The sequence below is a fragment of the Prionailurus viverrinus genome, chromosome A2 (genome assembly GCF_022837055.1).
Source record: "Prionailurus viverrinus isolate Anna chromosome A2, UM_Priviv_1.0, whole genome shotgun sequence".
In the NCBI taxonomy this organism is placed as follows: domain Eukaryota; kingdom Metazoa; phylum Chordata; class Mammalia; order Carnivora; family Felidae; genus Prionailurus; species Prionailurus viverrinus.
The window spans coordinates 46,094,699-46,120,290 of record NC_062562.1 but is presented as its reverse complement, the minus strand read 5'-3'; the positions used below and the strand labels follow the sequence as shown (position 1 = coordinate 46,120,290).

The following is a 25,592-nucleotide window of genomic DNA, read 5'->3' as shown; positions in this document are numbered from 1 at the left end:
GGGAATGGAGAAAAAGGGTAAGACAGTAAGGTACCTATGTCAAAGAAGTTATCTGCACCACAAAAAAAAAGGGGGGGGAGCAAAGTAAGCACCTAGGTCAGGGAGCACTTGAAACCACAGAGTGACTGGAGTTCCCTTCACTTCCCGCTTCACGCAGAATGTCTGTCAGGAAAGGTAACCAGTATCCAAGACATGGAAGTGTCCTGACCTTATGGACCTCTAGCATCATTTCAAATATATAGTCAGAGGAACTTAGGTGAACTGAGTATGAAAACAAGGTAAAACAGCACCCCCCAACCCCCGGCCCAATGGACCATAAACCGCTACACAGAAGCAAAAGCTCAGGAGTCAGCTTTTTGACAAGAAACCTATTTTAAAAAATGAACTCCACTTTTTAAAATAATAAATGTTTATTAATAAAAAAATCAGCATATTTTGAGATCCTTCTATGACCCTGACAACTGTCTGAGGCACTTGGTGTGAACTACCCTGTTGCAGGAGACCTGTGAGGTGGTCACTCTCACCACCCTGATCTCTAGCTGGCAACCACACTGACAGAGGTCAAAAACTTTGCCCCATGTCCTGAAGAGGGACGTGGCAGAAGCAAGGCTCAAACCCCGGACCATCCTCATTCCACAAAACCAGTCCCCACGGCAGCAGCTCACAGGTGCGCACTGTCTATAGGGACACGCGCTTTACCCCCAATGCTACTCCATCTTATCCTCGCAACAGCTCCATGAGGAAGGGACTTAGTTTTTCTAACTCTTACTTTACAGATGAGAAAGCTGAGTTTCAAAGCGTCCTGAGAAAGTCCAAGGTCACCCCACTGGCCGAGGGCAGGGCTGGGGTTCCAACACAGGTGTTTCCACTGTGGAGGTCAAACTCCTTCCCACGTCAGAGGCTCCCCTTCTAGGCAGTGTCCCCAGAGTCTGCAACCCATTACCACCAGCTCTCAAAGGAGGGGCAGCTGTTCAGACCCTTCACAGCTTCAGCTGAAAGGCAGAGAGTGCAGGGAAGCCTGCGGGGGACAGGCCACCTGCCTCCCTCCTATTTCAAGGCCAATGGCTCCCAACTCCGCCACACTAGGGCAGGGGTTGGGAAGCCATCTTCTGACTGTGGCAGGCCACACTCATTTCCCACATGGATAAAACCTGAGGTCAGAAAACACCACTCAGAAGTGACTCATTTCTGACTTCCCTGCCAAAAACAACACCCTTTTACGTAACTTGCTCACACACCAATCTCCTCCTCCTTCTAAGGGTGAGAGCCCTGTCAAACCAAGGCTGCTTGTCCTCACAAACTGGCCTTCTATTTCCAGCAAAGGCAAATCAAATTGCCCTTTCTGCCCTCATCTCCCTGCTAAGTGGGGTCAGAGGTAGCCAGATCAACATGATCCTCCAATGTGCCCTTCTGGTAACTCCTTCTGGAAGGGGTGGGAGATTTCATATATAATATTGGCTCTTGGGCTGATTTCTTAAGCCAACCACAAAAAATAAGTGTGTGGTGAAGGAAAGGCCCCCAAGGACTAGGGATCTCTCTCAGATGAGTTTGCAAGCCAGTTTCCCGAAGGAGCACTTCTCACATTTTCCATCTCCAGCTGCGTACGTGCAAAAAAGAAAGCCCTTTTCGGGTGTGTCTGTAGGCTAGACTTGGCATAGGAATAGCTGTGGGCAGCCATTTGATACATAAAATTCACTGTGCTTCTGCAACCAGAAGCAATTAGTCCAAAAATTTTTTTTTGTTATGTCTGTCTCCTTAATTTGCTATGAGGTCCTCTATGGTCATGTCAGCACATGTATCTCCCAACATCTGTATTTGCTTTCAAAAACCCCAAAAAGGGGCGCCTGGGTGGCTCAGTCACTTAAGTGTCTGACTTCAGCTCAGGTCATGATCTCATGGCTTGTGAGTTTGAGCCCCATGACAGTGATCTCATGGCTTGTGAGTTCGAGCCCCATGTCAGGCTCTGTGCTGACCGCTCAGAGCCTGGAGCCTGCTTCAGATTCTGTGTCTCCCTCTCTCTCTCTGCTCCACCCCTGCTTGCTCTCTGTCTCTCTCTAAAATAAATAAGAAATTTTAAAAATTAAAAAAAAAAAAAAAAGACAGGGGTGCCTAGGTGGCTCAGGTGGTTAAGCGTTCGACTTTGGCTCAGGTCATGATCTCACAGTTCGTGGGTTCGACCCCCGTGTCTGGCTGTGGCTCTGGCTCTGTGCTGACAGCTCAGGGCCTGGAGCCTGCTTTGGATTCTGTGTCTCCGTCTCTCTGCCCCTCCCCGGCTCACACTCTGTCTCTCTCTCCCTCTCAAAAATAAACATTAAAAAAATAATAAAATTAAAAAAATTTAAAAACTCACAACACGAGATATGTTCAAAGATATACTTTACTCCTCCTCTTCTCCAGGTGAGGACAGCTTCTGCCCTCCCGCAGGGAAGAGGAAGCAGAGGGAACTTCCCCCAGGGTGCTGGTGGGAACGTCGCAGGAGGAAGGAACACAGAAATTGGCAAGGACTTGAAGGACGGATATGCAAGTGCCGTAAGGCTTGCTGAGCCCTGAGTGTGCCAAAAATTAATTCATAAGCAAATGCTTATTTTATAGTTTCCCACTTGCTACAAAACACCAAGCAGAAAGACTCCTTTTGAGAGCTGGTAGGAAGGGGGTGAAGCTGGAGTGGGGAGGTAACGTAGGGGTTGCTCGAAGAGAAGCTCGATTCCATGGTTTGACAATGTGTCATCCTACCTTGCGGAGCTGAAGGGCAGTGGTAGCATCTCCTTGTTCCTTTAAGCACAGGGTTCACCATAAAGTCTGAGCTGCTCTCAGGTCAGAGGAGTTTGGAGATTAATATCCACCCCTCAGATAAGCCAGGGCACAAACAGAAGATGCTCGAAGACTTGAGGACACTGTCCCTAAGAGTCCATTATGCCAGGATGGGAAATATCCTAAATGTGGGTTCCTGTCATTTCAGGGCTTTAGGTGATGATGTGACAGATAACAAGGTTTCAGAATAAAGGAGCAAACTCTCTCTGTGAGGGTTCCTAGCAAGCACTACATGTCTTTATTTTTGGATTCCCATAATTGATTCCTCCAAGGTCTGGGCAATGAAATTCACAACTTTTGGAGAGCTAAGGGCCCCACCAACTTCATCCTAAGGACTGGGATGAATATTCACAGAACACCCAGAAAGGCAATGACATGAGTCGTCGCTTCTGCAAAGACAGGACTGAATTTTCAGGGAGAACAAAGCTCCTCTGTGGCAGACAATGGTGCCTTTTTTTTTTTTTTGAAACTTTAGCGCCCAACTCAGGGGTTTGACTGACCCATGATAGGTGCTCAATCGTTTATAATGCGGGGGGGGGGGGGGGGGGCATGGAACCAGTCTCCAAAGTTGCCCACCTCCACACAGTTCCCTCCTAATATGCACATGCCCTCATCTCAACAACAGGTGGGGCTTTTCTCACCCCCCCACCTCTGAAATTGGGCTGACCTTATGACAAAGCCTTATGACTGGTTTTGACCAAAAGAATGCGGCAGAAGTGACATTCGAGGAATCCCCCTCAGCCCAGGACTTACAAGGATTTGTAGCTTCCACTTTCCACTTCTTGAAACTCCACTTAGACCCCAGTCAAGATGCTCTAAGAACTCCAAACCACATGGAAAGGCCACAGGGAGGAGAACCAAAGCAATCCGACTGACAGTGCCCAGTAAGCTCCCAGATGAGAGCCAGAACCAAGTGGCCACCGTGGCTGACTACCCAATCAAGCCCATGCCAAAATCACATGGTATAGAAGAACCACTCAGCTGAGCCCAAGCCTACAGAAGTGTGACAGCTGTCAGAACGGTCACTGCTTCAAGGCGCTAAATTTCAAGAGGGCCGCTAAAGTGACAGAACTAAAAGAGGGGGGTGGAGGAGACAAGAGGCACACGGCATTTAGTCTAGTTCTGTAGCTCTGAGTAAGTCAGAACCCTCACTGAACTCCTCAGACTCCAAAGAGATAGCCTGAGTGGAAGGACTTTATACACAGTAAGTACCCAAACCCAGGGAGAATGGATGCCAGTTCCACTGTCTTCACTACTGAGCTCTGCAGCCAAGAACCCACCCCTGGCCCACCTACAGCTCTGTTCCTGAAGGTGACAAGGAGTTAAGCGGTAAGAAGGAGCAAGTCGTCTTTCTCTAGAAAGCACCTACTATTCTTCCTCGGACCTTTACCATCATCCTACAGAATGAAGGCATCATAGGGAATGAGGAGTTCAGAGAACCCAGCTGCCCTGGTTTAAATCTTGGCTCTGCTACTTACTTATTGTAGGATTTGGGGCAAGTTCCTTAACGTTTTTTCATTTTACTTTCCTCATGTGTTAAAAGGGGTAATTATGGCATCTACCACCTATAGAGAGAGTGAGGATTAGATGAGAGGATACACTGAAAACACTGAAGCATAGTTCCTGGCTCATAGTAAGCACTTAACTGGCTATTATCATCATCATTATGGCTTTTACTTTTGTTAATTTTTAAAATGATCATACAGTAAAACTAACTTCTTTGGTATACAGTTCTACAAATTTTCACACATGTATAGATTCACGTGGCCACTACCAAAAGCAGGACACACAATAGTGTTATCACACAAAAAAACCCCTTGTGCTGTTTCTTTATAGAGTCAAATTCTCCCCTCGCCCCTAGTCCTGGCAAATACTGATCTGTTCTTCATCACTACAGTCCTGTCCTTTCGAGAATGTCATAGAATTAGAACCACATAGTATGCCTCCTTTTGAGATTGGCTCCTTTCTCTCAGCATAATGCCTTTAAGATGCATCGAAGTTATTGCATGGATCAATAGTTTTTTTCCTTTTTATTGCTGAGTAGTATTCCATTGTGTGGATCACCTGGAGTTTGTCCAATCATATTTTTCATAATTATTTTCACAAGCCAAAGAAAACTTCAGAAATGGAATCGGCCAAACATCACTGATAGATTCTAAGTATTCCTGGAAAAACATTTAATAATTGCTTACAAGTTCTGATTCAAGGCAACAAGGAACCCAGGGGTCTGCACTTAGGCCTCACACTTGATAGACACAGGAACAGAAACGCAGTAATAACTTCCTTAATCCCACACAGACCCGGACTGGAAGGTAGTACTTATTCTCCTTCTTCTCCACGTGAAACATGTTCTAAGTCCTGGGAAGAGGTGCTTATAAGCATAAGGGTCCTTCTGCAGCCCTCTTTCTGAATAGGCAACACCCAGTTCCGGAACCCTATAGCCCTCTATGCTTCCCTTTGACTGCCCTTTCTACCACCAGTCACTGAGAAACATTATTCCATGGAAGCCCACCTGACCTCAGACCAATTTCCCTTCCTGACACCACAACTGGACAATACAAACAGGAGTAACGGGCATGGAGTTGCAGTGGGACCTTAGGCCACCTTCAATGGATTACAGCATTTCAGCAATCATTAATGGTCGCAGCGACAGTGTTAACCCAACTCAGACTAACTTCCCACAGCTACTCATTTACTACTTCAACCAGCTTCTCTAAAGCAGGATGAAATTTTCAATCACTCCCCCTGGGGCTTCAAGGTTCTTAACCAGCTCCAGACACAACCTGAGTTCCACATCATTCTCTCCAGAGAAAGAAAGCTCGGGGCCAAGGGAGAGCTCACAACTCAACTCTAGGCTAGAATCAATATTCCTGGAACCACGGGTCTCTACTAAAGCCATGGGCCAGATTCTCCCTTCCACCCTCTGAGGTCACAGAATGGGGAGGATGAGGGAGAAAGAAAGCGTGAGCATGTGTGCCCTTGGTGCTATGCCCTCCCATCCCGGCTCACCCCCTCATGAGCACACTGGCTCCCTTAAGAGAAAACATCTCCACTCCCTGCGAGGCTGAACTATTGGAACTCTATTGTGGCAGTTCATCTGGAGCCTGAGCTTATGAGTAATAAATGTGTGAAAACATGAAACTAATATTCATAATTACTTTACAAGATAAAGAACTTGAAGGAAAAACAGCTTCTGTGTGCCTTGCCATCATCATGAGGGGTACACTGTGAAAAACACGGCATCCTGCCAGAACCGCAGACTCCATCTCGCCAGCCAGCCTTAGCATCGGCGGCCCTCAGCCCCCACGAGCCCTTTCCAAGTTTCATTATTCCTTAATTAACGGTGCCTTCATGCTTCTCCTCATCCAGACGCTTTTGAGCCTCAAAGAGCCAAATGAGACCTCTGATCTTCTCATCTTCCACATCTGTTTAGGTTCCATTTTGGCCAGCATTTACCAACTATCAGTGGGTCTAGGGTCCAGTCTCAAGCAGGGAGTGTTGGAGAGTCTGCATTCATGATATCCCGTCCCTGAGCCTGTTGCCCCACTAGGTTCAGTACCTCTTCTTCTCCCCATTTTTTTTCTACTGAAGTATAACTTATGTACAATAAAGCACACCAATTTTCATTGTATGGGTCACTGAGTTTCAAACAGGTATGTACCCGTGTATTCACCCCCTAGGTGGAGATGTTAATTATCTCTAGCACCCCAAAAAGTGCCTATCCTAGAAAATATCCTTTCCCACATTATGACCAATTTTATCATATAATTATTTTCAGTTTAAGTTCTTGTTAGCTCTCTCCTACGTTATTGCTAATTAACTTACTTATTTGAACTGCCACCTTCTGGATCCTGTTCTCATGTCACCTGTCCAACACTGCCAGATCTGTAGTCCTAAATGGCAGCACCAAGGTCCTTGACAGGCTGCCCTATACTGCATACAAACTCTCACACCCACCGCCAGTCCCCGTTCACCACCCTACGCCAGCTCTGCTCAGTGTGACGGACCCAATCCCTGTTCTCCAGCACCCCTCCAGCTCCTGCACCCTGGGCCTCCTCTTCCCTCCCAAGCAGCACAAAAGGGCTGGCTCATGACCCAGTTCCACGTCATTTCCACCCTTCAGACCCACAGCCATCCTTCACAGCCAATCTCATCAAAAAGACCTTCCACTGACTCCTCACACAGATGTCGTTACTTCTTCCTTGGAGGGTCTGTGTTATCATTCTTACCTTTTAGATGGCATTACCATTATCCTTGAGAAAAATACATGTGTTTGCATTCTTGTATTCTTGATTTTTCAGTTTCTCTAAGACTAAGCTTCTAGGATTCTAGGATTTCTCTAATTAGTAAAGCTTTAAAAGAAAACTGCAATTTCCAAAAAACTGGAAGCAATAACCTAGGGTTTCCACCTTTTTCTTTAGCCAGAGGGGGAAAAAACCTGTCACCCACTATCAAAATCTTTTCATTAAAGCAAAGACTTTGGAGCTAAAACAAAAATTGGAGAGGATATAATATCAGAAATAAAATAGTAAGATGGTCCTTCAAATTGAATTTACTTGGTTTGTGAAAAACTCCTCCCAAGCTCTCCATTTTTTATACCTGGCTGTGCCTGGAGAACCTTCTCATAAACCAACTGGCTCCAGTGTCTAAAAACCACTGCCTTGTAGTTCCTACTAAAGCACTGTGTACACACAAAGCACTCGATACATGTTTAGTTCAACTGATCTAGTCACTGCAAATCAGGTGGTTGAAAAACAGGGAGTGTTTGACAGTGCTTCCATTCCAACAGGGCAATAAGTGGGCCCTATTCTCAGGAGAATGACCACAGGGTCCATCCATGCTCACAGTCAGACTCACATGTGACAAAATCAGCAATCCCAACTTGTCACAACTCCGGTGCAAGTGATGACTCAGGCAAGCACTGGACTTTGCCCCTGTCACAAATCTCCAGTTAGGGAAGTGCCTAATAATGAACTTCAGAATTGTGTGTTGGGGCAAGCAGAGAATGGAGGGCGAGAAGACAGGACCACCACAGTTCGCTGCGCAGCGTGTTCAAGCAGCAGGGCGTCTGGGAGAATGAGCAGGGGCTGAAATTCAACCTGGCCCAGGCAAACCTCCCCACAGCAAGGCATGTCCTTGGCTGGTTTGCACAAAGAACCAAGACTCCATTGATCAAGACTCTGAATTTAAGTTCAAGCCCAAGAATTTAATGTCAAATATACACATAAGGGTAAATTTTATGGTGTATTGGTATATCTCAATAAAGCTGTTAGTCAAAATGTGTATACACACACACAGTGAGCAAACCCTTATTCAAGAGCCAACAAAGAAGGAAGACTGCATGATGAACAGGATAAAATATTTAAAGAAATAATTTTAATTGCCATTTCTACATGAAAATTATAAATATATTATTAAATTTATTAAAATTGACTTATTAAGGACTTCTGTCAAGAATTCTATCAAGTTTTTATTGTTTTAAAATATATATCCAGCTAACAAAAAATCATCTACACATCTCTGACTAACCTCGCCTGACTTTTCCCAGTTAGTACAAATTGGTGTTATTAGTTCAAATGGCTGTATTGAGCTTTTCACTTCAAAGGTAGGGAAATTTATAGCCATTATCTACAGATACAAAAATTAAATCCAAATAGCACACACAGTCTAAACTCTTTTTTAGTCATCCTCTGATGGGATCCTCTATGATCTTGGATAAAAAAAGTAAATACACTTCATTCAATCATTCATTGAACAAACATTTATGGACATTCTACCATGCCTCAGATCTTGGACCAATTTTCTTCATACATCCTTAGCAGTTTATCATTTTCAAATGTGACTTGTGTTTTGAAACCAAGTCTAAACTATGACTGAATGACCAAGGAAGATACTGGTAGAATTCGTTTTTCAGAAGAACAGAATTTTGTACTCTAAGAACGAGGGTTCCATTGTAGAAGATCTTGGCATCACCTAGGTGCCTGGCTCCCAGAACAGATTCTCTTCCTGCTCAGTGGGGATGCCACACAGAAACCAAGCTGCCTTCTTACCTGTATAGTGGTGTTGCCTCCTTCCAGAAGGGCAATGGCCAGGAGAATGCTTTCATGAAACACTCGGTCACTGGACGCGTTCATTATGAGGTCAATGACCAGATTAGAGGCACCCTCCTTGTCGAGGTGGCACTGAACCTCAGCCAGGCTCATCTCACCCCTGCTTGTGGAGCTGGACCCAGAGCCTCCCGCTAGGAAGATGGAATATTGTTCTTATTAACCACAATCAGAGCAGCAAACGTGTATTGCATACCTACTATGGACCAACACTTAATGCACTAAACATTGTAACAGTATTATCTCCTTCAACCTTCTTAAAAAAAACCCACAAGGAAGGTACTAATTATTAGCACAGAGGTGAAGTCACTTGTCTTCAAGTGTGAGTAGCAGAGATGGTAACTGAACGTAGGCAGGTAAGATGAAGAAGGATATATTTCCAGCAAGAGACCCAAAGCCATCCAGTCAAGACTCTCCCTAGCATTAAAACACAGTGACTTAGTGCAGAATTATCAAGAACTAGTTTGAGTTCAAGAGATAAATCAAACTTATACATGTCTTAGAACACTCCTAAGAAAATTAAGACTGTTTCACTTTAGCCCTGTTTCTAACAAACCTGCCTTAGCTAACCCCAGACTCATTCTTTCCCGTAATTTACCTGTTCATTCATTCAATCAATAGTTACTCCATGCTTGGCATGGAGCCAAGAGCTGGGGATAGGAGAGTGGAGAAAACAAATGAAATTCCCATCCATACTGAGCTTGAGATGACATGAATAAACTTAAGAATACATGGCCTATGTCATTTAGTGGAATGGATTCCAACTGTGCTTAGAAAATGCCTATTTATGAACTTGACTGGCACTATTATTGGCAATAACTGAAACATTAATGTACATGGGGACATGGACTGATTAATTTCAGAAAAAAGAAAATCAGCCATCAGTCCTTCCCTGCAGACCTCAATTCAAATGCCACCTCCTTTACACTGCTTGTCTTGACTATCTGGATCCATTACATCCATAGTGCAGAGTACAAATTGGGTTGCTGATCTTCTCTTTTACAGCTTTTTAAAGCAGTTTCTAAACACCCAAACACCCTCATAATGCCTCCCCAGGCCTCATATTTGTGGAGTGACCCCACTACAGAAAATAAAGTGAAATCGTTTTGAGATGTTATGTGAGGAACTTCTGCTTGAGAATCCCTGGGAACTTTCAGATGAAATGAGAAGGTCCTGTTCCTGAAATGGTCTGAGAAGTGTGTCGTCACCGAAGCTGCTCAACCCCATGAAGCGAGCAGATATGTTTCAAGTTTTTATCTGGAGAGAAACTCAAGGTTCTTTCCCAGAAATTGCTAGGATAACTTTATTAATCACCAAATATCTTGGTGCTACTTACAGAATCTGCAGTCCATAACAGTCTTCATTAGAGATAGGGAATCAGACAAGTCACATTTGTGTTTCAAGCAATGAGCTCCCACCCCAAACTCAAATCAACACCCCCAATGAGTTCAATGTACTTGCAACTTTTACCTGTAATTGTGCTTACTATGTTTTGTAACATCTTTAAGGATTTACTTTTATGCAATTCTGGACTTTTTTTTTTTTTTTTGTAGTGGGGAGAAAAACTCTCTTAAGAGTTTGGGAGGATTACAGCATAGGCATTAGAATTAGCTCTATCAAGGTTCAAATTATAGGCCAGTCACTAAGAAGCTTCCAATTTCTCTGTTAAAAAGGGACAGCAACACTACCCACCATAGAATGAAGAACTCGGAGGAGCAAACAAGAACGTAGAACACTTAGGAGAGCCCCGGCACTCATTTATAACATAAATGTGAGCTTTTGCCATCCTTGCTGCTAACGTCATTGTTATTTAATGGTAAGAATGATTTCTAATGACCACAAGAAAACAGGCAGTGAAATCAAGTTCCTTGAGTCATTCAAAAATCACCAAGAGGGTTGCTGTACTGGAAAGAGGGGCAAGAGTCTTAGCCAATACCTAATTGCAGGGAAATATTTTTAGCTATCACTTTGATGGTAGACCAAAAACAAAATGAATTGCTAGAAAACACACTGGCAACCCAAATTCATCTGTCAGAGTTTCAACCTGTTAAGTAGAAACATGTAGCTTTTACGTGGCACACTCAATTCACACGTGCAGCTAATTAGCACACAACACAGCCTACCTCCTCCCCCAGGCTTGCTGGGTCCTCCTGGTGACAGCGGGCCATTGCCAAAGCTGGTGAGGCTTTCTCTTCTTCCAGAAGGTCTGATGTTTCCATAGTAACGGTTGACCAAAATTTGCCTGAGCGCCTCACCCTTAATTCAAACAGGATAATGAAATCAGGTTCTGAATTCAATGCATAACTAAGCTACTAATATTCAAAAAACACAGAGGTACTCAGTTATAATTGGCTCAGTTTCACTCAGTGAAAAAATAAATTATTAATAAAAGCATTTGGAAACTGTAAAGTTAACTTCTTCAATATTTTCTCAGGAAACCACATCATTAAAAAAAAAGCAGCAATCTAGAATACTAAATATCTCAAGTACTCTCTCTCACGGTGATAAATACAGAACATTAATTTTGAAAGGTAACTAACAATAACAAAAACAAAAAAATCCCTTGGAGTAAGCCAATAAAATTCAGACAAAAAGAGACTTTTACAGGTCACCTTTCACATAGCAATATAAAAATGTTAATCCAGGCACAGAGTTATTCATAAGATTGTAAGAGAATACTAAGACATAAAAGTAATACTGCATAATGATATGATAAGCTGAACATAAGCCTTTCTAATAGAAACAGTCAATGGGTCAAGTGGTGAAGAAAAATGCTATGGAAAATAAGTGGCAGATATCAGATACGTCATTCAAAAAATAAACACCATAGATGAAACGACATTTGACATTTGCTTTGAAATAACAAGGGAAGGGAATAGGTAGGGATATAAATGAGACAAGAGCAGCAAGGAGTTGATGGTTGTTGAAGCCGAGTTATGCATGCAGCTTCTTAAAAGTTTTCTGATTCTTCTCGTATGTATTTGAACATTTCTGCAATAAAATGTTTTAAAAATATAACCATCAAAAGAATCTTGGACAGAAGACATAACATCTCTTTCACACAACTCCAACCAAAAAAATAAATAAATAAATAAATAAAACTGATTTGTTCTCTAACACTGCGGGGACATTGGCAAAGCGGCACAGAGCAGCAGGATTTTATTCTCAGCTCTATTCCACTTTCAGTTATGCTAAGTGACTCCCAGGACACCTCCCAGTCTGGAAGCTTCTGAAAGTCAGAGGCTGTATGGTTCTCCCCCACGCTCTTTCCCAGGGACAAAGTAGTAAGGCCTGGAGTTCCTCTGGCACATCATCAGGAGGGGTAAGTGAGAAGTCTAGCAGAGAGAAGGCGTGCTGAAATATAGCAGGTGTCTAAAATAGAGGCTCAAGAGTTCTTCTGAAGAGACCTGCAACGGTAACATGAGCCAGTAGAATTTAAAGTGATTTGTTAATTAGCTCCAAGAATAGGTCTGGAGACTTCAAGTAGGGTGTCTGCAAAATAAGATGGGATGGAGCAGACAGGAGGCCAGGAAGGTCCCTGAGAGTAGCAGAGAGGCTGGGGGCCAGAGGGAGATGGGACCAGGGAACCAAGGAGAAAGGAAGAAAACTCCTTAATTCAGCGCCAAAATCACGTAAGGTCTTAGGGCTACACTGCCAAATTTTTCTTCTCAATTCATGCGGTTGGTCAAAGACCCCAGGGACAAACTGGGATGGGATAAACAGGAGAGGAGGGGGTGGGCAGTACTGATTCTTAACTCAAAGCTCAGGAAATGGAAAAAATCTCTATTTTCTTCTATCCATTCCACCCACAAATGTCTCTCATCGTAGTTCAGCAAAGAATGGTGCTTCTATTAGCTCATAAGACTTGTTTCCCACCTTGAACAACTGTAAATACAAAATTCCAAGAGTTGCTTTTGATGGGGAAGTTATTTCTGAGATTTTCACGTACTTTTTAAATGGACTGCATTTGGTACAGTAGTCTTTAGTGGCTTAGAAAACCACATTTTTGTTATAAAGGTTTAGCTCTGCTGCTGTTTACGTCTCCAGGACCAGTACAAACACATAGATACTCTCCAAAGCAGTCACTGAGAGCATGGTGATTTGAAAGGGTGACTTCATTTTTTTTTTTTTTTTATGAAGGAAATTGAGTAAGACACAAAAAAATGGAAAAACATTCCATGCTCCTGGACTGGAAGAATAAATATTGTTAAAATGTCAATACTACTGAAAGGCTGACTTCATAAGAGAAATATAAATTTCAAAGGATAGTTCAAAAAAGCCTACTCAAAAAGAAAAAGAGAAAGAAAAGGTTACCTCCACATTGGAGGTAACAGGAGACTGAACATGATTTCTTTTTTTTTCAACATAATGATGTATCTATTTGATTTTCTTTCAGTAACATACAGACTGAATTTCCACAATAGGGAATGGTTGACAGTAAACCACCTCAAGTCTCTAACTGGATCCCTTTGGGCAGCACAAGGACTGGGAGGTTGACAACGGAGTTGAGACCTAAGAGCTGCAATCACAGAAGACAGCCAATATAGCCATCCTGGCAAAAGCATCTGGAGGATCGTAGGGTGGAATGGTCAAGTCACAAGCAGGGCGATTGTGACCAACTGACAAACACGCATCTTTAAGCAACTGTCAACCACAGCGTTTGCACTATAATCCCACTTAAGGAAGGAGAGACTCAGATTTTCCACTTCTGAGTTCGAGGGGAATTAGCAAGACTATGGTCAGTTTGTAATCAAGCAAGAGGGAGGTGAAGAAAGGAGCACATGCCATCTGGGAACACGTGGACTCCAGGAACAGGAACTTCACATTTATGCAGCTTGGACGCCAACTGAAGTTACAGAGGGATCTCACATTACCATTTTGTCTCTCTTTCCACAGAAAAACCCTGGCAGTTACCATAGCAACTGATGCATCAAATGGTACATTTTTCCCCCATAAGAGAATATCATGAAATGTGCTAATTATGGAAAAACACACACACGTACATTCTACCCTACGAACTTTTTTTTTTTCTCCCTTTTAATTATAAGGTTTTTGGCACATATTCACCTCACCTTCTCTCCACAAACACACACACACACACACACACACACACACACACACACACACAAGTTTAAGCTGCAAGGGAAAAAAAACCCACAGAGCATGTGGGATTTGCCTTTTTTCTTTTCTTTTTTAACAAGTTGAGATTTATTCCTTTTTCTGAAAGAATAAAGATTGATAATTTTAGGTAAAAAGGAAAAAAGAAAATGGACAACATTATAAAAAGTTATGCAAATCCCTAGTGTAAAAACTTAGGTTGAAGAAAAATTCTGTTTTCTGAGCCAGTGGTTTAATTTAGGAAAAATTAAAATCCGCAGAGAAAAAGCCTTCCTAATCATCGTGATATAAATTACTCAAGAGCACAAAACTGTTCAGAGTACTAGGCTCAGAAACCTGACTGCAGAAAAGGAAAAACAACAACAACAACAACAAAACCCCCCAAATTCCCCAAATAACCTTACTTCTTCAGTTTTAATATTTGGCCACGCAGCCCTTTTTAAAAAATAAGAGTAATTTTTTTTCCCAGCAGTTCACACCTGTAGTATACAAACAAGTATCAGATGTTTGTCTTGGTAAGTAACTCCACACACACATTATTACCTAAGACTGAGTAAAGGCAAAGGCCAAGAGCTTCTTTTGCAGGAAGTGTGATTTTAAAACCGTAAAAATGGTAGACCAGTGATGTAAAGTAATGAAACCAAGCTCCTGCCTTGCAGTTTGCTCACACAAGTTTCATTTCTCTCAGACTAGTGGCTAAGGACAGGTGGAAATATAGCCAAGTGTCGAACAAGGCACTAAAGAGTTAACATTGCCATTTACACAGGAGAGAAAAAGTAACTTTTTGGCTTCCCTGGTTCCAGGCACTTAAAAATCATGTGCTGCAGGAAAGATCACCCTCTCACATGAGTGGTGGGCCTTTCACATCTTAGTCAGCATTAAGGTAGTGCCTCGATTTTAACATACCTGCCTTTTGTTACTAGTGTATACCGAATCACTGAAGTGTTTCAAGCTGGAAGGTAACTACAGCAGTTAGCAACCCTTGTCATAGTGCAGCCATTGTGCTAAGTGCTTCACGTGCACACCCCAGCAGAACAGTCCTAAGGGGGTAGAGCCTATTAATGGCCTCATTTTACAGCAGAAGAAACTGAGGCCCAAATCACACTGCTAGGACTTGGCAAAGGGAGACCTGAACTTGTTTTTAATTCTAAAGCTGACATGCTTGCGCAGCATTCAACAGTGTGCCCCCTGGGAACCCAGGGTGTAAGGGACACCTGTATGGCCTTACCAGCTACTTCTAAGGCCCATGGTAATTCTTAGAGGACAGGCAAGGACAGAAAACACAGGAATGCAAGGGGCCCTCGCTCGATGAACTGCAAGAGATCCAGGATGCTGGAGAGGAAGGGTTGAATGCCAACTCTCTGGGAGCTATTCTTTGGTCATAGCCTGAGAAATTATCGCAGAAGAGTGGAAAGAATTTGGGACAAAGTGGGACTGGGCAGGGGCTGGATCGTGTGAGCAGAGCAAAGGTGCACCAGGCTGCCCCCTGATCTCAGGCCTAAGCCCTCCGGACACTGATGACCACAATTCCAAGGCAATCTTTGCAATAACTGCTTGTGTTCTAACTCCATGACTTTGAGTAAAGTACTTTACCTGCCTATGTCTCAGTTTCCTAATGCGTGAAATGGGGATGAAGGCCGTGTCACTGGGTTAAGGTCAGCATTGATAGAAACTGATGAGTTAACGTATGTACAAGGCTTAGCACAGTCACTGGTATATGATAAGTACTCAGAAGCCCAGGATATCTGCTTATCTTCCAAACATGAATAACATGAATTGGTCAGCATGCTAATGATGTATACAGGCCTTGTAGAAAATGGTTTGGCAATGCATAATCAGCACCTTAAGAAAGTGTCTATCCTTTAGCCTAAGAGTGCCCCTTCTAGGAATCTATCCAAAGTTGTACACATTTCATTTCTTCATCAAAGGGATAAAATGACAGACTACTTGCTTATTTGTGGAACTTTAGACAGCTATTAACGTTCAAAGACTTTCAAAGAAAATGACCATATATAATATTGAATGACAAAAGGTACACAAGTTGTACACTTAGACTAATCCCAAGGACAGTGAAAATGCTCAAGGGCACACATTCACATCTGTGTAAGAAATGGGCAGAATAAATATATCGTTAGCTGTTTTTATAGCTGAGTAGTACAATTATCAAGTTTTTCACTATACTTTATTATAAATTACCCATAATGATCATCAATGACTTACAAAAAAATATTTATGACTTCACCTAACTAGAAAGCCACTACAGAAAAAGAAAAGAGGTCACAAAAAACTTATTAGCTTGCTGGTCATTATTTGAGACTGGTCCTATAGGTAGGTAAGAGGGAGACTCTCCAGTTACCCTCATTGATACAAATGGCTGTGACTGGTCCTGAGCCAGTTAGCACTTTAAGAATATCAACACCAACAAAAGCCGTCTTTAAATTATAGTGTATGGCTGAGGGAGGTGTTATGGTCATTAGCTCCCAACATCCAAGACTACGTACCCTTTTATGGTCTTCCAGTTGCCTCAGGGGGGGACTCGGTTCAAGTTCCTGCTAAGCATGCAGAAATTCCATTTTAAGTACAACACTAGGCAGACATGACCATCTTCAGTATCAGTCACAAATGAAACACACCAAGAGCTCAGACTGAGCAAAGAGTTACACAAAAGGATTATAGGCCCTTAAAAAAATTTTCCCAGACACATATTAATGCTCGATTACTTTGAATGCTGAACAACTGTCCTGTCCCCAACCCAGATGCACTGTTTAAAGTGAGCAGACTTATGACTTTTTTGCCATATGTTATATTATGTACTTTTACATAACAGGGCAGGTCCTCACAATTCATACATGCATTAACTGCGTGGCACATGCATAAGAACATCAATGCACACACTTCTGAACAGACACATACATGGCACCTTGGCTATCCCCGACCCACCAGTACACAGCATTCTAATCCAAGCTGCTAAGAGTGACGTGCTCTGATCAGCCTATTAGAGACTGATCATTACAGAGCATCCACATTGCAACTCAGCTACCTGGTAATCGGTTTCATTTTTAAGATCTTCATTAGACTTTTTTTTTTTTTTTAAATATAGTGCACTTCATTCATGCTTTACCCTACTGTGGTTTTAGAATAGTTTCTGAAAGTAAATTTTCATAGTTAGAAATATGCCGCCCCAGAAAGCATCTCTAAGACTTTAGATGCCTTAATTAATTCTAGTTCCTCATTTAACAAGATTAGTTAGCAAGAAGAAGAGAAAGAGTGCAATGTGAAACTGACTATATTAGCAGCTTTCACCAAAACTACACATTAATATCCAGAACTTCAAATGTGCATCATCTCTGCACAGAACCCAGGATTTATTTTGTGTAACAAGAGAAAGGTCTTGACATTCCAGAGTCTCTCAAAAGAACATTTCAAGAGGGAGACAGTTTTGTGTGAAAGCCTTCACAGAGCCCTATCTCCTCACCTGGAGGGACACTTTGGTTTACCTCCAGCAACTCAGAACATTCTTTCTACAGAGAGAGCCACCTCAGTTACAGAAACCATCAGTTCCCAGCCCAGCTAGAGGACTTCCCTCCTGTATCTACCACCAGGACAGAAATTCCCCCACAACAACTCAGACACTCAACCAGGACAACTGAGAAGCACCCATATTTGCTGTCATTGCAAATATAGGTAAGCAACACACACCTCTGTGGAGTTCTCAGAATCCGGAGCTTGTGGTAGCTAGTTGGGAGTAAAACAAATCATGTTAGTTATGGCACTTGAATCTCGTGGGGTACAAAGAAGTCCAGAGACCAACACTCAAGGACAAAACACAGAAGGCAAGATCAAAGATGAGGTGACCTGGCTATACCACATCTTCAGCAACTGAGGCAGGGAGATCATTTCTCTCTTAAATTGGATTAAATGTGGTCATGCTGGAAGAACAATTGGCCCGAGATAGGGAAATTTATTTAAAATGAGCAAAGAAACGAAAGACTACTAATGACCAAGGAGGAAATCTGTATTTAAAAAAAAAAAAAAAAAAAAAGGATGCCAAACAAAGAACCGCTGCACACCTGTGTTTTGATCATCAAGAGAGGAAAAGCTATTCCAGGGCTATCCGCAAAGGTGCAGGGAGGGAAGAACAGGTGGGTAATGACAACAGAGGTCTCGGGGGCAGTCTCCTTTCCAGGGGTCCAAAGGTTGCCAAAGACAGCACCACCAATCTGTCCTCCACAGGGCACGTGCTCCAAGCAGGGAACTGATGTCAGATGTAACTGCCAGACCCCACCCAGACCTCCCTGGACCAAAGTCACGCACAGGGCACGGCTGGCTGGTTCAAGGTGCAGTTTGGGACTATGGAATGAGGCCAAGGCTCCTGCTGCAAGGGAGTGACCTTGGCTTGCCTTAGCAGTGCTCCAGTGACATAGCACACCCGTACTGAGGCTCGGTTGTGGCTGTTTGGTGGTGAGCCAGGGGATGTGTTGAAAGCACAGAAGGACTATTCCTGTGAAGTCTGGTGGTGTCTCAATCCAGCTCAATGCTACCCACCCCCTTGGTTTGATCCCCCAGATGGAAACGATGTTTCTGATGTGAGAATGTTATTATACAACATCATGATGTATCTTGTTTTCTATTTTCAACAGGTAAAATGAAGAAAAAAAATATAGGAGATCTCTTTAAGTACAGAGATTAAAGCAATTCTCCAGGGACAGTGCGGACATATAGAGAGGGCTGCTCACTCAATAATGGACAGAAGAATTTTGAGATATGAGCACAACTCCCCTAACCTCAGGGGAAGGAAAAAATGTATCTCCAGAGCACTGAGCTTCCTGCTGGGGTGGGGATACACAGAGTGGCAGGACAGACGGAAGAAAGTATGGCCAGGTCAGTTATAGGTCTTTTCGAGACATAAATAATATCACAACCCAAGAAAACACTTTATTGTTTTATTTGGTATGCTTTAGGCTAAAGAATTAAAATTGTGTAAACATTTTTGCTATCTCAGTGCGAAAGGGACACAGAAGAAAAAGGAGAATTAAGGTAATGGCCCATACATTTTAGAGCAGTTGGAGGTATCAATGGAAAAACATGTCATCTCTGGCTACATTCTCACTAACATATCCTTTTATAGTGATCCTGTATGATTAGAACAAAAGAATTCTAGGCATGGGTTTACTGGAGGAACTCCCCAGAGCTACCGTCTTGCTCATTTTCCCAATCCAAACAAAAGTTAAAGGAAATGAAGAAGAGAGAACCTGGAAGTGGTGGGGTTTGGTTCAGTTTTGTCAATTTTCCTGTCTGACATCTCTGTGTCCGAAGAAGCATCGTGAGTACGTTTAGTATGCTCAAAGGGAGTATATGGCTATTTCTTAATCACTCAGGCATCAGTGGCCTCTGATAAGCTTTATGATTGTACAGTCAGTCCACTGCTTCCTTAGACCACTGTCATGCTTGTTTTGCAATTAATTTCCAAGATAAAAATGACATTAAAATTATCTTTTCTCCTTGAACATTTCATGAAGCCTTTTGAGACAACAAAGGATGCTGTGCAGCCTTGGGAATCATTATGTAAACAGAAGGACACCTTTTTAATGCTATCCGTTCATGAAACAGAATAGAAACACCCAACGTGCTGCACAGGGTCATGTGTCCAGAAGCTCATCCAGGCACCGGCTTTATGTGAACCTGAGCCAGTCGCTGAACCTCTCTGGGCCTCCATGTCCTGACCTGCAGTCAAGGAGACTGGAGCACATATTCTTTAGGGTTTCCTCCAGTTAAAACATTAAACAATCGTTGGTGTATTTTTAGTAAACTTCATTTCATTATATTTAAGAGCCAGTCCCCTAAATAAGACAACTTGCTAGGACATAAAATGAGTTCAGGCATGGCAAAGGCCAAACTATACGTGGCATATAATTTGGTAAAAACAACAACAACAACAACAACAGAACTCCAACGGCCTTTGCCAGCACTTCCTCCTATGAGGATTTCAGTTCTATTTCCTTGAGGATGAGGTTACTTCACGGCAATTACTTGAAATTTTGAAAAATAGAAGCATATTCCTAATAAGCTACATTGTTCAAATAAGATAACAGCTACATAATTACCAAAAGCAATTGATAATGTTTAGTAAATGCATGAGGTTATTTTTCTCAGCACATTTTCATTATAAAATTATTTTTTTTTTACATGAAGCATCATCCTCAATGTTAAGGAAGGATGCTGAGAGAAAGAAAACGGTCATGTCTGAATTCAGACAAGTCTGGTCTTTCCCACCCTATTCCCAGGATCAGTCACTATATTCAGGTGCTGACATCTTCAATCAAGGCAAAGCCTCCCGAACCAGCAGATGATGCACAACAGTCTGATGCTGTGTGGTTTTGAACTTGGAAACCCACTACTGCGCCCTACTGCCTATTCTTATTTCTCTCATCTTAAGTCTTCCCGTTGCTTTTAGACAAGGTCAGCAAAATTTAAACTAATTTAAACTAAAATAGATTTCAAATGATTGGCTTTGAAAGACAAATTCAAAATCAATCTCAAGTCACTGAATCCCAAGTGTCCTTGGATGAGGCCACAAATCAAGGCATCATAACTATGGTCCTTGAGTGGTAACTACCTATGTGCTTCTAAGACACTGGCATGCTCACTTTCAATATGCGATGTACCTAGCACTTTATAAAAGGATGAAGTTCTACTATAAATGAAGGAAATCATACCTTCTCATCTTAAAAAAAAAAAAAAAAAAAAAAAAAAAACCAGCTCTTAGTCTTCCTAGACTGTACACCTATTTCCGGTGTATGTACAAGACTATCCGTTCACACACATACATACATTTCATGTATGCCTCCAACAGACTAGCAGAGACCACAGCCTTGTAAAAAAAATAAAACCAAACCTTTTTTTTTCCGCTGCCATCAACATAAATCATCCTATTAACCATAGGTTTCTAGAATTTTCCTTTGAAAGATGAAGTCTTTTTCCATGGACCATCCCTAGTAGAAACTGAATACAGTTTAAGAAATACAAGCGTATTATGATCCTCATTATCAGCACATCAAAGGGAATGTATGAACTCCAGTACCCCTGAATCAGCCTCTGGTTCCTCTTCACCCACTCAAAACCTCAAAGGGGCAAACCAACCAAGCAGCCAACAGTGAACAGGCTTGCAAATATGTTTGCAGGAACCTGTCCTTCATGAGCGTATGCAAACCCACCTTAAGAGACCAGAGAGCTTTAAAGAAAATTGAGCTGACATAGGTTACCTAAGCATTTTACCAGAACAATTTAAAACCATCACACAATGCCCTTTATTAATAGTATTTGTTTTTAGAAACAAAGAAGTAAAAATCATTTAGTCCCAATGACAGTTTCACCTTTACTTTACAGAACACGTTCATCGGAACTCAGATAAATTCATTTTTAAAAAACACATCTGATTTAATTATACAATTCCAGTCATTGTGGAATAATCTCACGATATTAAAAAAAAAAAAAAGCTACCAAAAAAAAAAAAAAACACCAAAAAACCTCAAATCATCCAGAGATTTCTGCAACAGCTTCTGTATGCTCTGAATTGAGCTTGCTTGCTCTATGGTTGCTAGTGTCTAACAGTAAACAGCCCCACTGCATTTATTGGCAATTGCTGCTGAAGGTCACACATCAGCAGTGAGCCTAAATTCCAGGAAAAAAAGAAGCTCTTATGTAACTGCCGCCTGAATGTTGGCAGGTGCCCAACCCAGCAGTTCACAGCAATGTAAAAAAGTAGGACACCTCCACCCTGGGTTGGACGTCATGAGAACGCCCCCTGAAGGTGAAATTTAATAATTCTTCGGTTTCTCTTCTCTTCTCTTCTCCCCCACCCCCCCCCCCACCCCAAGTGAATCTTACAAAATTCTCCGTTGGTGGCATCCTTTGCTTGCAGAAGCAGCTCAAAGTGGGGTAAGCTGAGGGCTGATGTTAGCGGGCTGCAGCCACCCTGAACAAGTGGGCATGCCACTCTAGCTCTTCTGTTGTGATGCAGGAAGCCCAAGCTGGCACAGGTGGCTCTGCAGATTCCATGGGTCCAAGTGACAGTGATTACATGGGGATCACATCTTGAATACGAAGAAACGCAGCATGTTCCACTGAGCTATAGCACATACTTATCTAAACACACTGTTTCCTTTCATAGACACATACGCGAAAATGAGGTGGATTACTGTTCTGCCCATGGCCTCCACCTCAAGTTGGAGTATTTGATCACAATCATCTGGTCAGTTAGCACAGCACTTTACACTTTAGAAAGGTGACTTACACGATCACTTGCTGGTGCTACCCACTTGTTGCTACCTGACCTAAGCTCTTACAAGACCTCCCTGCTCAGGTAGACTTTCCCAAACTCTATGTTCTCATGAGTCCGTGTACTTCTTCATGCTAGCAATTCTCATAGTTGACAGTTGTCACTGAACATTAATTTTAACCACTGCCCGTCTCCCCCACAGGACTGTGTACTTCAGAAGGGCAGACGCTGTGCTTATGTGAGGGCATCACCATATTCATATCCCCTTGCACTATGCCTGGAATGTAACAGGCACTCAAATGTTACTCATATAACTCAGTGTTGTTGGCATCATTAATGTCCATTGAAAGCCAAGAATGGGTAGACAGGAGAACTTTCTGAGGGTGATGGAAATCTCTACTACCTTGAAGTGTGTGTATACATATATAACAATTCATCAAACTATAAACTTTAAGAGTGAGCTGAAGGAACTCAAGTATGGTGTTTCCTTTTCTCCTTCACCCAATCTATACCTCTCAACCAACACCCCAAAGAAAAGGTAAAATCAGGGGGATGAAGACTGTGCCTGTTTATTTGCCAGAAAGAAAGAAAGAAAGAAAGAAAGAAAGAAAGAAAGAAAGAAAGAAAGAAAGAAAGAAAAGGGAAAGAAGAAAGAAAAGGGAAAAGAAAAGGAATGAGAAAAGAAAAGGAAGGAAGAAACCTTCTCTTTTCTTAGTTTCAAATGAAATTTTGTTCTACAAGACAGCTGGGAAGGCCCCATACCATGCCCTTTCCTTGCAGGGACTCCATGACTCTGACCTCATTTCACCCTGTTTTCTCAGAGCACTGACAGAGACACAGAGGCGCTGTGTTGGTTTTTTTTTGTTTTGTTTTTTTGTTTTTACGAGTCGTTCATAGCACATCTCCTTCCTTGAGATGCCCAAGTGGCCTCTATCATCAAAGGGCAGTGGCCCTTCCCCAGTCAGGGTATCATGAGATTACTACATATGCCTTACACTATTCCGGGGGCGATTCCCCACCATGTTTAGAATGGAACAGTGGTTTCCAAGTTAGGTGTGATGCCTTGTCTGTATCCTGGGCCAGCATGAACTCTCTCATTAAGCTTCCGTAGAACTCCAGCTGTGTGCTGCAGGCTTCCACCAGCACACACTGACAAAAGGCCGGGTAGAGTAGAAGCTGCAGGAGCAGTGGTGGTTTCCAGAACAGCCATTGATGATAAAGGCCAATCAGACATCTCTGCTTAGAGGACCAGATCCAACAGCCTGAGGGACTGGGGACAGAGTGTTGGTGTCCCAGGGCTCTGACGGTTGCCAGGGGTAACAACGAAGAGGGGATCCACAGTTGCTTCCTCAGGGAATTTTCAAAGAATCCAAGCGGCTGCCAGAACATTCTTCTTTTATAAACAGACAGTATTCTATTTCCTAGAGTATAATTATAAACACACCTGCTCCAACTGTGGAATCTTTCCATAAGCAAGCAATAAACTCCCAGCCAGGATACCCAAGTCCTATCTTGAGCAAGCAAACACATCAAATGATTACTATGGTGCAAAACAGTATATTAATAACATTGCAGACTCCGATGAAGGAAGATCTTCTTTTCTGACTTCATTTGTACTTAAGCAAGTAGAAATACAACTTCAGTATTTAAGAGTTCAAATCAGTGAGACATTTATAATACCAGGTAGAAAGACGAGTAACAGAAGGTGCTGACACGCTAAGTCGGCATTAGGTATTTTTCAGGGGCACACCAGGAAGAGAATAAACCAGACGGAAATGGCAAAAATATCTATGGGGTAAAGTTATTAATTAACCCACCACACAGCCTTTTGTTTTTCTCCCCTTCTATTCATCCCAGAGGGTATGGCCTCCTCCTGGGTTCATGAGGGATTAATATAAGGAAAAGTCTCTGCTTACAGAGTTTACTGTGGCACAGAAGCAAACACACCAGGTGAGGGGCTGAGGCGGCAGTGTGCTAGCCTCCATTTAGCCTATCTGGCTGTGCGAGCTAAGTCCAGTCACTTAACCTCTCTGAGCTCCATTCCTGCAGGAACACGGTGAAATTCATCATCACTTGCTTTAAGTCTGTAATTCAAACTCTCCCTACATACATCTGAAACATCTCTTAATATTTTTGAAACGATGGTAGTGGATATTAGAATAGACAACATATCCTATCTGGTAGCTCTATCCTACCCAAAAATAAGGAGTTAATTAGCCTGTCAAAAGAAATAATAGGTATCTAAAAAAGTAGACCAGTTAAGTGATTTTTAAAAGTCTAATAAAATTATTTTCCAGGGTGCTCAATTTGCCAAGTAATTAAACTCCTTCATTTATATACTTTAATTCCCAAATTAATACATTCTAGTACCATTTACCAAATGTTTATTGCAACCTAAATATACGGCAGGAAATGCTGAAAATATTCACCAAACAAAAAATATTTCAGAGATCCCCAAATCCCAAACAAAATGACTACTCATTGGTCCCCAGGATAATTCTGGGTAAGTAAAACTAATTTGATACTTAAGTATAGAAACCATCAGATGACAATTATATTTCTTGACCTTTAGGTATTTTTCCAAGATGTAAAGCCATGGTAATAATACATTCCTAATCCCATTTCAAGTCTGTAGCTGGAAAGTCTCAATGTGTATTTTGGAATTCACAATGCACTCTGGCAGAAATTTTTAGGACCCCCTCATACTCAATACCTTCCAACATGGGGACCAAGAAAACAGTGTTGTTTTTTTTTCTCCTTTTACTACTTTCAAACTATATGAATGCAGTTATTTCTTTTTGTATTGGTGCTTTATGTGCAGATAGGAAAGCTCTTTATGAATATCAACACTGAGTTTAGGAATAGGTTAATAACCAGCATCAACCACAAATTCGGTTGAGATTCTAAACAGTGAATGACGGAAATCTTATCACAGTTTAGAAAATCTTTATCTAGACTCAGATGGGATCTCCAAGGACAAATGGCAAACAAACTCATGGGAAATGCTAACACAGACACAAAGGACTCAACTCACGCCCAGAAGGCACACTACACAAAAGTCAGATACTAGACACTGCAAAGACTAAGGAACAGACCACAGTGTTCACTGGAAGGATGTCATGGAAACATCACCATGGGACATTTAAAAAAAAAAAATGAAATTAGGACCTCAGCATTATCCAATTCATCAATGGAAATTAGCTGGAAAAGAAAAAAAGGGGGAGAAAAAGAAGGAAACGTTAGGAAACAAGAGCAAGCTAAGCATTAGAAACTTCGTC

At 42.2% G+C, this 25,592-nt stretch overlaps 1 protein-coding gene across 5 annotated transcripts in view; it reads right to left on the bottom strand.

Moving 5' to 3' along the window:
* ITPR1 (inositol 1,4,5-trisphosphate receptor type 1) overlaps positions 1-25,592 on the bottom strand; it is a 328,507-nt gene that overhangs the window by 95,035 nt on the left and 207,880 nt on the right. For 4 of the 5 annotated variants that reach the window (XM_047850325.1, XM_047850327.1, XM_047850326.1 and 1 more), the window contains 2 exons: positions 11,042-11,174; positions 8,862-9,052 (listed from right to left, as the gene is read on the bottom strand). In XM_047850325.1, the coding sequence (XP_047706281.1) occupies positions 8,862-9,052; positions 11,042-11,174 (324 nt within the window). Of the gene's footprint in view, positions 1-8,861; positions 9,053-11,041; positions 11,175-16,537; positions 16,586-17,735; positions 17,772-25,482; positions 25,516-25,592 lie in introns of all 5 variants that reach the window. The other variant, XM_047850329.1, reaches the window with a different exon arrangement.